We start from the raw sequence: 12,843 nt of genomic DNA, 5'->3' as shown, positions 1-12,843 counted from the left end.
ATTAAACAAAAGGAAGAATTAAGAAGTCCTGAAGCGGTATGAAGAGAGAACATGACTGGTTTTAGACAAGCTGCGATGGAGAAAACTTCAGGAGTTCAAGCTAGAGATGGATCCACAACTGGTAGTAAGGCTCAGGAACACACAGAAGAGAGGCCAGGGTTGGGATACGGAGTTTTGGGAAGCGTCAGCATAGAGATGACAGTTGAGGTCATGCATGTGGATAATAAAGAATGGACAAAGCTCAGAAAATGAATAGTAAATTATTCCACAACAGAGATGTAATTATAATGATAATCAAGTTTTTTTATAGACTATAACTTTCAGCTAATGTACATTAAATGGAACTATAATAGTACTTTGGGTCCATATATATTTCTAAAAAGCATTTTTTCTCTGTATGCCCACTGTAAATACAACGCATATATAACCTTGTTTCCTTTTTACCATCTGGTCATGTTTTGCCCATTTTTCTATGAAAATATTTTATTTTTTTGATTAATTAATATAGTAGCAACTCTTAATCATACTATGTATCCTTAAATACAACATTCACAGTGTAAGCTAAGAACTGGTTGTTGAACCTTTTGGATTTGCAAATCCAAAATTAATAGAATGTGTATGTAATTATACATATAATTTGTATTTTTTCACTAGCTTCTTACAGGTACTTGGGAGATATAGCAATAATTCTTAAATTGTGTTTCGGGGTTCTTAGGGGTCCATAATACTCTTTTAGAGACTACATGAAATCAAAATGATTTCCATTAGAAAGACATTAATTGCTTTTTTCTCTTAAGCTTTCATGAGTATAAAATGAAGTTTTCCAGAGGCCAAATGATGTTCTACCTCAAAAGACTGAATCTATACACAGATATGAGAATGTCCACTAATAACCTAGACATTGAAGGGACTTACAATGTCACTCTAATTTTCTTCTCAAAAGTTAGTGTTTATTATAAATATTTATATTAACAAGTAATGGGTGTGTTATTGTTATTTTAAAATGAGTTAATACATCTTTTTAAATTTCTGAATCTTGGGGCGCCTGGGTGGCTCAGTTGGTTAAGCGACTGCCTCCGGCTCAGGTCATGATCCTGGAGTCCCAGGATGGAGTCCTGCATCGGGCTCCCTGCTCAGTGGGGGATCTGTTTCTCCCTCTGACCTCCCCCTTCTCATGTTCTCCCTCTCTCAAATAAAAAAATAAAATTAAAAAAATTTCTGAGTCTTAATTTCTAAGAAGAAAAATACTGATCATCATTTGGTTATACCTCATATAAGCAAAAGCTCTTTGGGATTTTGAACCATTTATTTATTTATTTATTTATTTATTTATTTATTAACTTTTTTGAGAGAGAGATATCATGCCTGGGGGGAAGGGCAGAGGGAACCTTAAGCAGGTTCCATACAAAGCCCAATGGGGCTTGATCTCATGACCCTGAAATCATGACCTGAGCCAAAATCAAGAGTCGGATGCTTAACTGACTAGGCCATCCAGGTGCCCCAAGATCTTCAATAATTTTTAAAAGTGTCAGAGTGTGGGGGGGGCCCACAAAAAAACAAAACATAAACAAGTGTCAAGAGCATGAGACCAGACAATATGAGAATCACTGCATTCAAAGCAATAAAAAGGGAGTGGGGGTGAACAACCCTACGAAGTAGAAATGGTACTCTATTGCCTTAGTTACTTTTCCTCCCTCTTCCTTCTGAGATTTAAGCACTAAATGTTTTCAAGTTCAAAGAATACGTATGTTGAGAAACAGGTCCATACTTTGATTTCTAAAATCCGATACCACCACCTAGTGTTATGATTAGATACTACATCATCTATTTCCTTGGAATTTTAAACAAATACCTAAAATAGTATATTTATAATAATATCATGCTACTAACTAGAGCAAAACTAGCTGTTCATAATTCTTGGGTAATGAATTATTCAGATTAGGTCAGTAAGCACATATTTAGGCATGTAGTTTAAGTGGTAATATTTAAAAATTACTATTTCTTTAAACAATATATATTTAAAATTTTTTATCTTTGATAGCTAATATGGGTCCTTAAGAATATTTATTAGCACACTGAGTTGTAAATGTAGTGAGAATATAGCAATTTCATATATTACAACTTACAGAATTTACTTATATAAGACTTGTAAATTGACTATTGAGACATTTGCAGAAAATCCTAATAATTGTGTCATATTTTAGAATTTTCTAACTTTGTTTCCTTAGCCTTGCATTTAAGATTAATCATGTTGAGTCCCTCTCAACGCTGTTTCAGTCAGTGAGACTGTATGTATGTATGTGTGTGTGTATATATATATATATACATATATATATATATGCAAAGTTTTATATTCCTCAGTTTGCCTCTCCCTCTTCTTCTCTTCCACTTCAGCTGTCACTTCTCACTGCTGTCAGTGCATCTGCAGAAGACCCACCTGAGACTTTTAAATTTGATGCCAACTTGATGCCAACTTGGAAACCAGATGACTGAACTGCATTTATTTAAGAAACATACCCTGAGTGCCAAGTATTGAAAAAAAAAACCCCAAAACAATGCTCATAGTGCAAGAATACAAAGCTACCTTGGGGACTACCATATATCTGATAAGGAGTTAACAAACCAAAATATATAAGGAACTCCTACAACTCAGCTGCAAAAACCCAAAAAACCCAATTAAAAATTGGGCAGAGAACATGAATAGACATTTCTCCAAAGAGTACATATAAATGGCCAACAATATATGAAAAGATGCTCAACATCACCAATCATAAGAGTTCCAAATTAAAACCCAACAGAGATATCACCTCACACCTGTTAGGATGGCCACTATCAAAAAGAAAGACAAAACGAATCATAAGTTGTTAGAGAGGAGATGTAGAGATTGGAACCCTTGTACACTGTTGGTGGGAATGTAAAATGGTGTAGCAACTATGGAAAACAGTTATGAAGTTTCCTCAAAAAATTAAAAATACATCTACCATGTGACAGGGCCATTCTACTTCTGGGTATTCAGTCCAAAAGAACTGAAATCAGAAGTCTCAAAGAGATACCTGCACTCCCATGCTCACTGCAGCAGTACTTACAGCAGCCAAGATGTTGAAACAATCTAAAAGTCCAGCAACGAATGGATGGATAGGGAAACTGTGGTATATGCATATGATGGACTATTACTCAGGCTTCAAAGAGAAGGAAATCCTATCATACGTGGCAACAGGAATGAACCTTCAGGACACTATGCTAAGTGAAATATACTAGTCGGAGAAGGAGAAATACTGCATGATTCCACTTAGATGAGGTATCTGAAATAGCCAAATTCAAAGAAGTGGCACAGAATGATGGTTGCCAGGAGCTAGAAGGAGGCGGAAACGGGGAGTTGCGATTCAACAGCTAGAGTTGCAAGTCATGTAAGGTAAGTTCTAGATATCCACTGTACAACTTTGTGCTTATAGTTAATAGTGTATCTTAACATAAAATTCACTATGAGGGTAGATCTCATGTTAAATGTTCTTAATACAATTAAAAATATTCCCCCCGACCCTAAACAATAGGTATCAAAATAGAATGTGGAAGTGCCATGAAAACAAAATGCTCAGAGGATAGATCACTTTCGGCCATGACAATCAGGAAGCTCTCCTTGGAGGGATGGCGTATGAAGTAGGCAGCGGAGGACTGCACAGGCACAGATGGGAGGGATATAGGTCTTTGGCAAAAGGAGTAGCATGAACAAAGAAACAAAAGCAAGTGGCGTAATTTTATTCAAGAATAGATCTGATGGTTGAAAAATAAGCCAGGATGAAATCATATAGGGTCCTTGAGTAAGGTAAAAAAATCTGTAGTTAGAAAAATTTGAAAAGAACTGACTTATTTGTAAGAATGTCAGAATAGCTGAACTAAAAAGCAGTAAGATACTGAGAAAGACTTGGCTATCTCACTGATACATAAATTGCATACATATACGCAATTTGAGCTATGAACTTTGTGAAATCTATTTTTGAAAGTGAAGAGTTTTTCAAACCCATTTACTGGTTGTTGTATTCCTAAGAAGTCAGGTTGCTACAGGGCTGACATATAGCTAGGGTTGCCCAATTTAGCAAATAAAAACAAAAGATGCCCAGTTAAATTTAAACTCCTGATTAAAAAAATGTAATTTTTTAGTAAAACTATATTCCAAATATTGAATGGCACATACTTATACTAAAAATGATTTATCTGCAAATAAATTTAACTTGGAGTCCTGTATTATATCTGACAACTTAGTTCCAGCTAATTAAATCTATTTTTACAGTAATAAAATATATAGAGAAAATTAGCACTTCTGCCCTTCTCTCAAATTTTGATAAACCAAACACTTCAAAATTATATACCACTTAGCCACTTAACTGCAATTCATATTACTTAAAAAATACTAAAATTTCAAAATGATCTTAATTTTCGGTTTAGATTCTCTTAGCGTCTATGTATCATAAGTTCATCCATGTTCAGCGAACTACATAGTTGTAGCCTGGATGGACTCTGATAATGATTTCTATTAAAAAGGAAAGAGAAAGCAAGCTCTGGGTTTCTGATTTATAAGAGCTGACTCTATGTCAATCCCATAAAATGAAGAAAACATTCAAATAATCAAATAAACATGAACGATGAATTATACTATGTACAATAACACGATGCACAAATACAGCAGAACGCCTGAAAGGTAGGAAGGAGACCATCGAAAAACTGATCTGCTGACAGACCAAGCAAAGAGAATCTCAGCTCAAAAGACACGTAGTAGTACAAAATAAAGACAGATGGCAGCTAGACTGCGGCCAGACCACAAAAGGCTTTGAGAGCCTTTGGAAAGAGTTGAAGTGCACGGGGAAGCCAGTCATTGAATGGTTTTAAGTGAGAAACTGTCACGATCTGACTTAGTTTTTAAAATATTCCACTAGCCACTGTGAAAGACTAGGGGGTGGGCAAAAATGAAATTAGGTGACGAGTTGCACTGCAGGTTATCTGTTCTCTACTGCAGAAGCAAAAGACAGTTTTAACAGGTGAGGCAGAATAAAGTCCATGGATTTGGGAACTATAGAACCTATACTCAACACTATATACTTTCATTAAAAGGTACAAAAAAGCCCAATCTAAATAGGAAGACTTACTACTATAAAGATGGCCCTTCTTTAAAATTATCTACAAATTTAACATAACTCATTCGAATTCTCACAAATTTCTTAAAACCGCAACTTAAAAAGCCAAAAACAGGTTCAATTGGACTAGATAATGTAAAAATGGCTATAATAATTTTACATTATTATATTATTTCTATTATAATAATAGTAGGAAACGTGCTGACAAATATAGAACATAAAACTAGGCAATAAGGTAGTTTTGGCATAAGAACTCACAAATAGATTACTGGAATAGAATAGTACAAAGAATGTTTCATACATATGGGAAAATCTGTTATTTTATCAAGTAGGTGTGTCAGGTGGAGAAATGACAAGTTAGGATATTAGGCAGTTCTTTGGGAAAATGTAAAAAAGCAGATCTCTATCTCATTCCGCTCACAAATAAATAATCCAAATGGATTAAAGAATTAAATATTTTTTAAAAGCCTACAAAATCATTGGAAGAAAATACTAGAAAATACTCGTTTAATCTTGTGGGAGAAATACAAAACTGATTCAAAAAAAAAATTAAAAAAAAAAAAACAACAGAAGCCGTAACAGAAAAGATGAAATGATTTATCTTTATAAAAATGAAAACCGCGAGTATGATAAAAGATACCCATAACAAAGTTAAGAGACAGAAAAGGCTGAGGGAAAATATTTGCAACACATTTTTAAAACACAAAGAAAGAATTTAGAAAGAGTTCCTAGTGATTGCGAATAAGACAATAACCTTTCCCCTCAAAATGCAAACAGCTAGAAAGAAGCAATTCCCAGAAGAGGAAATACTAAAAGCTGACAAACACACAAAAAGACAATCAAGCAGAGGCTCAGGAGGAATCAGAGAAATGTGAATTATAAGTAAGGTGACAGAGTAAAGACGGACGGTTCTGAAGGTTGGCCAGGATACAGAAAAACAGGAAGTCCCCTACATGGTTAAAACCAAAGTTGATACATTAGCAGTTGGTAAAGGAGATTTTAGAAGGTAAACCGGCTTTATCTATCAGTTTTACAGATGTTCCTCAAAGATTAAATATATGAGTTAGCATATGACCCAGGATTTTCATTCCTAGGTAGATACCAAAGAAAAATTAAAACATATATCCTCAGAAAACCTTTTACATAAATGTCCCTAACCACATTATTCAGGACAGTCAAGTGGAAACAAGCTGAATGCCCATCAATTGACGAATGAATACATAAAATATGGTGTCTCTACACAATGGAATATGATTCACCAATAAAAAGCAGTACAGTGCTGTATATGCTAAACCATGGATGAACCTTGAAAACATGCCAAGTAAAAGAAGTCAGTCACAGAAGACCAGATATTACATGATTCTATAAGAAATTCCCAGTTTTGGCAAATCTATGGAGACAGAAAGCAGATTAATTGTTGCTAAGAGCTGAGGGGCAGGCAATTATGGGGAGTGACTGCAAATGGGCACAGGGTTTTTTTTGGGCTGATAAAAAAATGTTCTAATACTGATCTGGCGACAGTTACATAACTCTAAGAACATATTAAAAACCATGGAATTGAAATAAATACATATGTACATACCGTAGAATTATACATTTTAAATAGTATCACACGTGTGGTATGTGAATTCTATCTTGATAAAACTAACAAAAATTAACGGATGCTTAAATTTTTATCACACATTCTACTTTTAGAAATCTGTCCTACAGGGGGGGCGCCTGGGTGACTCAGTCGTTAAGCATCTGCCTTTGGCTCAGGGCGTGATCCCAGAGTCCTGGAATCGAGCCCCACATCAGGCTCCTCCGCTGGGAGCCTGCTTCTTCCTCTCCCACTCCCCCTGCTTGTGTTCCCTCTCTCGCTGGCTGTCTCTCTGTCAAATAAATAAAAAAAAATTAAAAAAAAAAAGAAATCTGTCCTACAAAATACTTGAATATGTAAAAATTTATATACAAAAATGTTCACTGCAGTATTTGTTTATAACAGTCAAAAATGGTAGCAATACACTTGTTCACCATAAGCAAACTAAAGGCAAAAGACAAACTGGGAAAAATATGTTTATTGTATATAATATGTATACATAATATGAAATATATGACAGATCAAGCATTGATATCCTTAAAAATTAAAGACAAGAAAAATGACCTATTTATCTTTCATTGAACCTTCTTGGCCTTTCCTGGATAATACATAATATTCGTTTTCATATTCATTGATGTTACTGCCAGGAAGAAGCCTAACTATAAGCTTTACTGGCTGGATCCACTCTAAATTACTCAATGTAAACTCATCTCTATATCTCTTACTGCTGACTGCACACTTAAAAATTTCTCCCATGATCCATTTTTTTATTTCTTCTTAAAGCAGTGGACTCAAACCCTTTCTCTCCTTTATATGCCTCCAACTTTATCTCTGTCCATTCTTAGCAGACTTCAAAATCTTAAAAGTTCTCCCTATTTAAATCTTTCACACTTCAAATGCCTTCTTTTCTCAGCACATTCTTTCTTCCTGTCTTAGAAGAACTGTGCATCTTTCCAAGGTTACTGTTACCCCTGACTCCATTTACTTTGATTAAAGGTGGTTCCCTTCCCTTGGCCAAGGAACAATTCAAGTGATTTCTATCCCTTAAAACAAAACCTACACACACCATCTCTTCACTTTGGCAATCAACTCCTCTTTCCCTCTTTCACCAGTAAGATTTCCTTGCTTACATGGCTAAAATATTTACTCCTTACGCTCTGGTTTCTATCTCAATTGTTCTTTTAAAGCAAAGACCTTGCTAATTGCTAAATTCACAGCCTATTCTTAGTCCTCATTCTCCTTGAATGAGAAATACAGCACAGCTCATTCACTGACTGTATCATGGACAAGAACCTTTGGATTAAATTCTCAAAATTAGTCTCTCCATAAATGAGGCAACTACTACCTCTCACGGTATGAAATTTAGTAAGATAAACTTCTTCCACGTCATCTTATATATTTATTATTGCACTCGATTCTGTGAAATGTAGTATAAGAGGCAGTCTTTTGTAATGATTAAGTACGCTTGTTACATGGAATCAGACTACAGTTGTTCAAATCTCAGCTCTATTTATTAAGCTGTGTGAAATGAAGCAAGATACTTAACCACTCTGTGCTTTAGTTTCCTCTACGATCTTCACAGAGTAGTTCTAAGAATGAAGTAAGCAAATGGGTGGGGGAATATAGTCATTAGGTACGAAGAGCGGGGCTCAGCACTGTTAAACAAATGTTCACCGCTGCTGCACAATGAGCATTCCTGACCATCAATAGCTGTAACTGCTCTTCAAAGAAAATGAAATCCTTGGGGACAAAGATTATTTTTTCCCCTCCAAAACATACACAGTGAATTCCAGTCCGTTTACTATGTTTCTTCATGTGTTCGTTTATTCAATAAGCTTTATTTGAAAACCTACTAGTTATTTGTACTTTACTCTCATTCATCAGTTGACTCCTGTAGCTTCTACTTTCCCGTAGTCAGTCTGACAGGCAGAGTGGTACAGCGGAACGCGCGATGGCGGAATGAGCACACGCTTCGAATGTGGTCAAAAGCAGTTTATACCTCCGCTGTTTGACACGGGCAAATTACTAAATCATCTGAGGCTCGCCTTTTTATCTATCAAAGTTAAGAAGATACATATCTAAAACATACTGCTTAGCCCAAAGTACGTAAATACTAGTTGCTCTTTTTTCTTCCATTGCAAATGCCTTCAATGATTGTCCTCCTAATGCCTGCCAACTAAAACGCAAACTTCTTAAGTTCTCCAGATCCTCTGAGTTCTTCCTCAGCCCCATGTTTACGATCCTTCCTCTTACTAGTCCGCTTCACAGATCCAGTGCTTTCATCCAGTGGTCCTCAAACCTGCCTGCACATCAGAATCATCTTGGGGTAATTTTAAATTATCATGCCCAGGCTCCACCACTTAGAGATTCTAATTTATTTATTTACTCTCGGCTGGGGCCTAAGCATTGACATATTTTTAAGCTCCCCAAGTAGTAATGTGTAGTCAGGATTAAGAACCAGGGCTCTAATCAGGTCTGATATGTCTCTAGCCCCTAAACACAACCTGCAATTTTTCTTAAAACGCCCTCTCGCTCATTCCATCTTGCCCCATTAAAATGTTAACTCCTACTTAAATTCTCTCTGTTTACCCCAACATAAACATAGTAGGAAAAGTTTTCTCCTTCCTCTTTAATACTTTATTCCAACATGCTTCTTCTCACATTGCATTATAGTTATGTGTGTGCACGTTCTTGTTTCCCCAAACTAGGTCTGTGTGCTTTTGAGGGAAAGCTGTGTTCTCCCCAAGGGCCAGTTGAGGCATTTTAGAAATTTGATCTTAATCTTCATAACATCCCATTGAGGAAGGCATTAAACCTCTATATTTTATAACTAAGTAAATTGAAGCTAGGAGAAGTAAAGTGGCTTGCCTAGTTGCTTTCGCAACTAGTAACTCTTTAATTATACTTTTTCTTTGTATATTATATATCTCCTTCCATGTTGTCAGATCAGAAAAACATCCAATAAATGCTGAATAATGTACAGATTTTTAAGTCTGGTGACTGAAAACAAATTCAACAAGTCAATACTCCTAACAATTAAGAGAAAATGAAAGAATTATGCCCTGCCCGTTTTCTTTTCCCAGATAATTACTTCAAAGTCATTCCTTAGTTTTGATATTTAACCTATACTAAAAAAAAATTCACAGCGAGACAATAGCTTTGAAAGCTAATATTTCAAGCAATAGGAAAGAATGAATTTGTACATATCAAGAACCAAAACTTGGATAAGTGACTAATACTCTATGAGGAAAGTAACAAATTCATGGCAAGAAAAAAAGCCTACGGGAGGATAGGTGAGGAAAAGCCTAGGGAGATAGAATAGTCTAGTTCTGGGAGCAGGAGAGGCTTAGGAGAATTTGCATAGTGAAGAGAAAGGAGGACCATGATAACTAGTATCAAGAGCCAGAGTGACGCACTGAAGTCCCAGTGGAAAGAAATATGAGGAGCAGCAAAGACAGGGACAAGCGGGATGAGATACCTCAACCCAAGTTCAACAGGAACCAAGTATTCCTTCTCTGATCACCTGAGATGATCTAAGATACGCAGGCCCCAGAAACCACAGGGGGAAGGAAAAAGAGACGGTGTCTAGAAGCCATGTGGGTGAGCGCATACTACTGAAGACAGAATGACATACCTTTAACTGGCAGGATTAAATGCCTTCACAGCTTTGAATCAGAGGAAGGTTCAAGAATAGAATGGGCTCACTTACAAAAAACAGAGCAGGGTAACTTGTGTAGTTTTCTTGTCCATGAGTTTTTTGTCCTTTGCCAGAAATCAGCGAAACTAGGTTCTCATTCTAACCTAAACACTGAGTGAATAATTTTGCATATTTTATCTAATGTATGGAGGGAAGGTAGTTCTTTCATTTCTTAAGTAGTAAAACGAAGGGCTGGATTGTGCTAGGGTGCTTTTAAACCTGAAATTCTGTAATTTTTACTGACCTTCCCCCCCCCTTAATATTATATCTTCCCTGTTTCTATTAACTATACCTATTTCTAAAATTTGAGAAAAATTCAAATTTAAGATCAAGATTCACTCATTTAAATGGGAGTAAAAAGCAGCAACTCAATCATAATATTTGCTTCTGCTATCTGGTGACAGTTTCATCTCATTATAGAAGAAATAAATTTCCCTGTGATCTGCCGAAACTATAGAAGGGGCACCTGCGTGGCACAGCGGTTGGGCGTCTGCCTTCGGCTCAGGGCGTGATCCTGGCGTTATGGGATCGAGCCCCACATCAGGCTCCTCCGCTATGAGCCTGCTTCTTCCTCTCCCACTGCCCCTGCTTCTGTTCCCTCTCTCACTGGCTGTCTCTATCTCTGTCAAATAAATAAGTAAAATCTTAAAAAAAAAAAAAAAAATAGAAACTATAGAAGCTTCCTGTTCTATGCTTTACATACTTCAAGAAGAGGTATGTAGTAGTTAATATAAGTTGAAGGAGTGAATAACTGCATGAAGCTACAGCAAAGAAATAACTGAGATCAGAAATGGAGGTGTGGTGGGGGAGGGGGTTTAAAATTCTCAGATAACATTAAATCTGCCCAGCATTTCAAAGGAAATTATATACACTAGACTCACCAAAAATTTCAAATTGCAGTACTTGTAATTCTCCTCAATTTTAAGAAATTGCAATAGTGTCTGAGACTGACAGATACCACTGGATAAATATATACTAGATTTATAGATAAAAAGTATTTATTACTTTCTAAAGAAAAGAAGTTAGTCCCACAATCCCAATTTTACACTAGAGAAAACTAAAGGTGGGAGAAAAGTAACTTGACTTACACTTGGAATTTGAATCCAAGTTTGTCTGCCTCCAAACTCCATACTCTCTAAGTGACAGTGCCTTGAAAACAGGGAAGGACTCTTTGATATTAAAGCACTTATGTTAACCTCTAAGTAATGTAGAGCCATTAAGTAGATGAATAACCATCAACCGTACTCTAGGGAAACAGTCATCATCAAAGAGATAAACACAGCAAAAAATATACTTACTCATTCCTGAGCATTCTCTATCACCATCCCACACATTAGAAACAGCATGTCCCGTCAGTAGGAGGTTAATTAAACTTTGGCTATTAATAAAAATTGAAAATTAAAATATGAATAAACTAGTTTTCACGTCAAATGAGCCCTGTGGTAAAGCATAAAGTAACGACTTCTACATTATGTTGGTTAAGAAACAAAGTTAGGGAAAACCTTACATTTTTATTTTATATGATCAACTGAACAACAGCCTTCGAAATGTATCACTGAGCATTATCACCACAATGGTATCTATTGTTCCACACATTCATCTAAATTTAACAACTTTATCTAAGATATCATGTTTAAATGGATGGAAAAAAGATTAGACTAATAATATTTATAATCATCTATAAATATATATGTAATTATTATTTTTTTGTTTGATGGCCGATTGAATTTTAACCTCTGAGGCACAAAGATCTACAGAGAAGGACTTATGTAATATAGTGGGTTAACTAGCACTGTTTCACTGGTTTTAGCAGAATTATAAAGAGCTTGGGGGAGGTGGTTTCAGAGAAACTTAAGGAAAAAATATTTCCCTCAAGCAGAAAAGCATTTACAAATAGAGAAGGATATACTTATTTCTAAGTCAAAATGAGTAAATTGCATTCATTAAAAAATTAAGTGGAACATAAAGCAGAATTTGTTAAAATACCACGTGTTGTCATCTTTAAAGAAAATCCGTGCCACAGTAAGTACAGTGCATACATAAATCTGACGTGGAAATGATCGTTTCATACATAGAGCAAGCAAAGTATAAAGCACAGAGTACTTAAATCCACAGGCTTCACGCTGTCAACACTGACAAAAGTATCTGACTCAGTAGTGTTTTATCTTAAAGTCAAGCTTCTAAAAACTTAAGTCCATGTAGGAAGAGAAAAGATTTTAGTGAATTACCTGCCATGTCCATATACAGGATCTATCAAAGGTTCATTTGAATCTTCAATTTCATTTTTTATGTTTTCAATGCCCTAAAGGAACCAAAAAATTCATTGGCTTATTTTAAAAACTAAAAATGAAAATGATAGTTTATAAATTGACCATTTTTTACTATAAATGAGTAAAACACATTTATTTAAGTAACTTTTCTCCCCCCAGATTACCCAG

At 35.6% G+C, this 12,843-nt stretch overlaps 1 protein-coding gene across 4 annotated transcripts in view; it reads right to left on the bottom strand.

Annotated features, from left to right (window-relative positions):
* Nucleotides 1–12,843, bottom strand: part of MINDY3 (MINDY lysine 48 deubiquitinase 3) — an 80,091-nt gene that overhangs the window by 42,283 nt on the left and 24,965 nt on the right. For all 4 annotated transcript variants that reach the window (XM_040645372.1, XM_040645370.1, XM_008692029.2 and 1 more), the window contains 2 exons: nt 12,634–12,707; nt 11,704–11,783 (listed from right to left, as the gene is read on the bottom strand). In XM_040645372.1, the coding sequence (XP_040501306.1) occupies nt 11,704–11,783; nt 12,634–12,707 (154 nt within the window). The remainder of the gene's footprint in view (nt 1–11,703; nt 11,784–12,633; nt 12,708–12,843) is intronic.

The sequence above is a fragment of the Ursus maritimus genome, unplaced genomic scaffold, assembly GCF_017311325.1.
Source record: "Ursus maritimus isolate PB19 unplaced genomic scaffold, ASM1731132v1 scaffold_31, whole genome shotgun sequence".
NCBI lineage: Eukaryota > Metazoa > Chordata > Mammalia > Carnivora > Ursidae > Ursus > Ursus maritimus.
The sequence above is the reverse complement of the archived record's forward strand: the minus strand, read 5'-3'. Positions and strand labels throughout refer to the sequence as shown.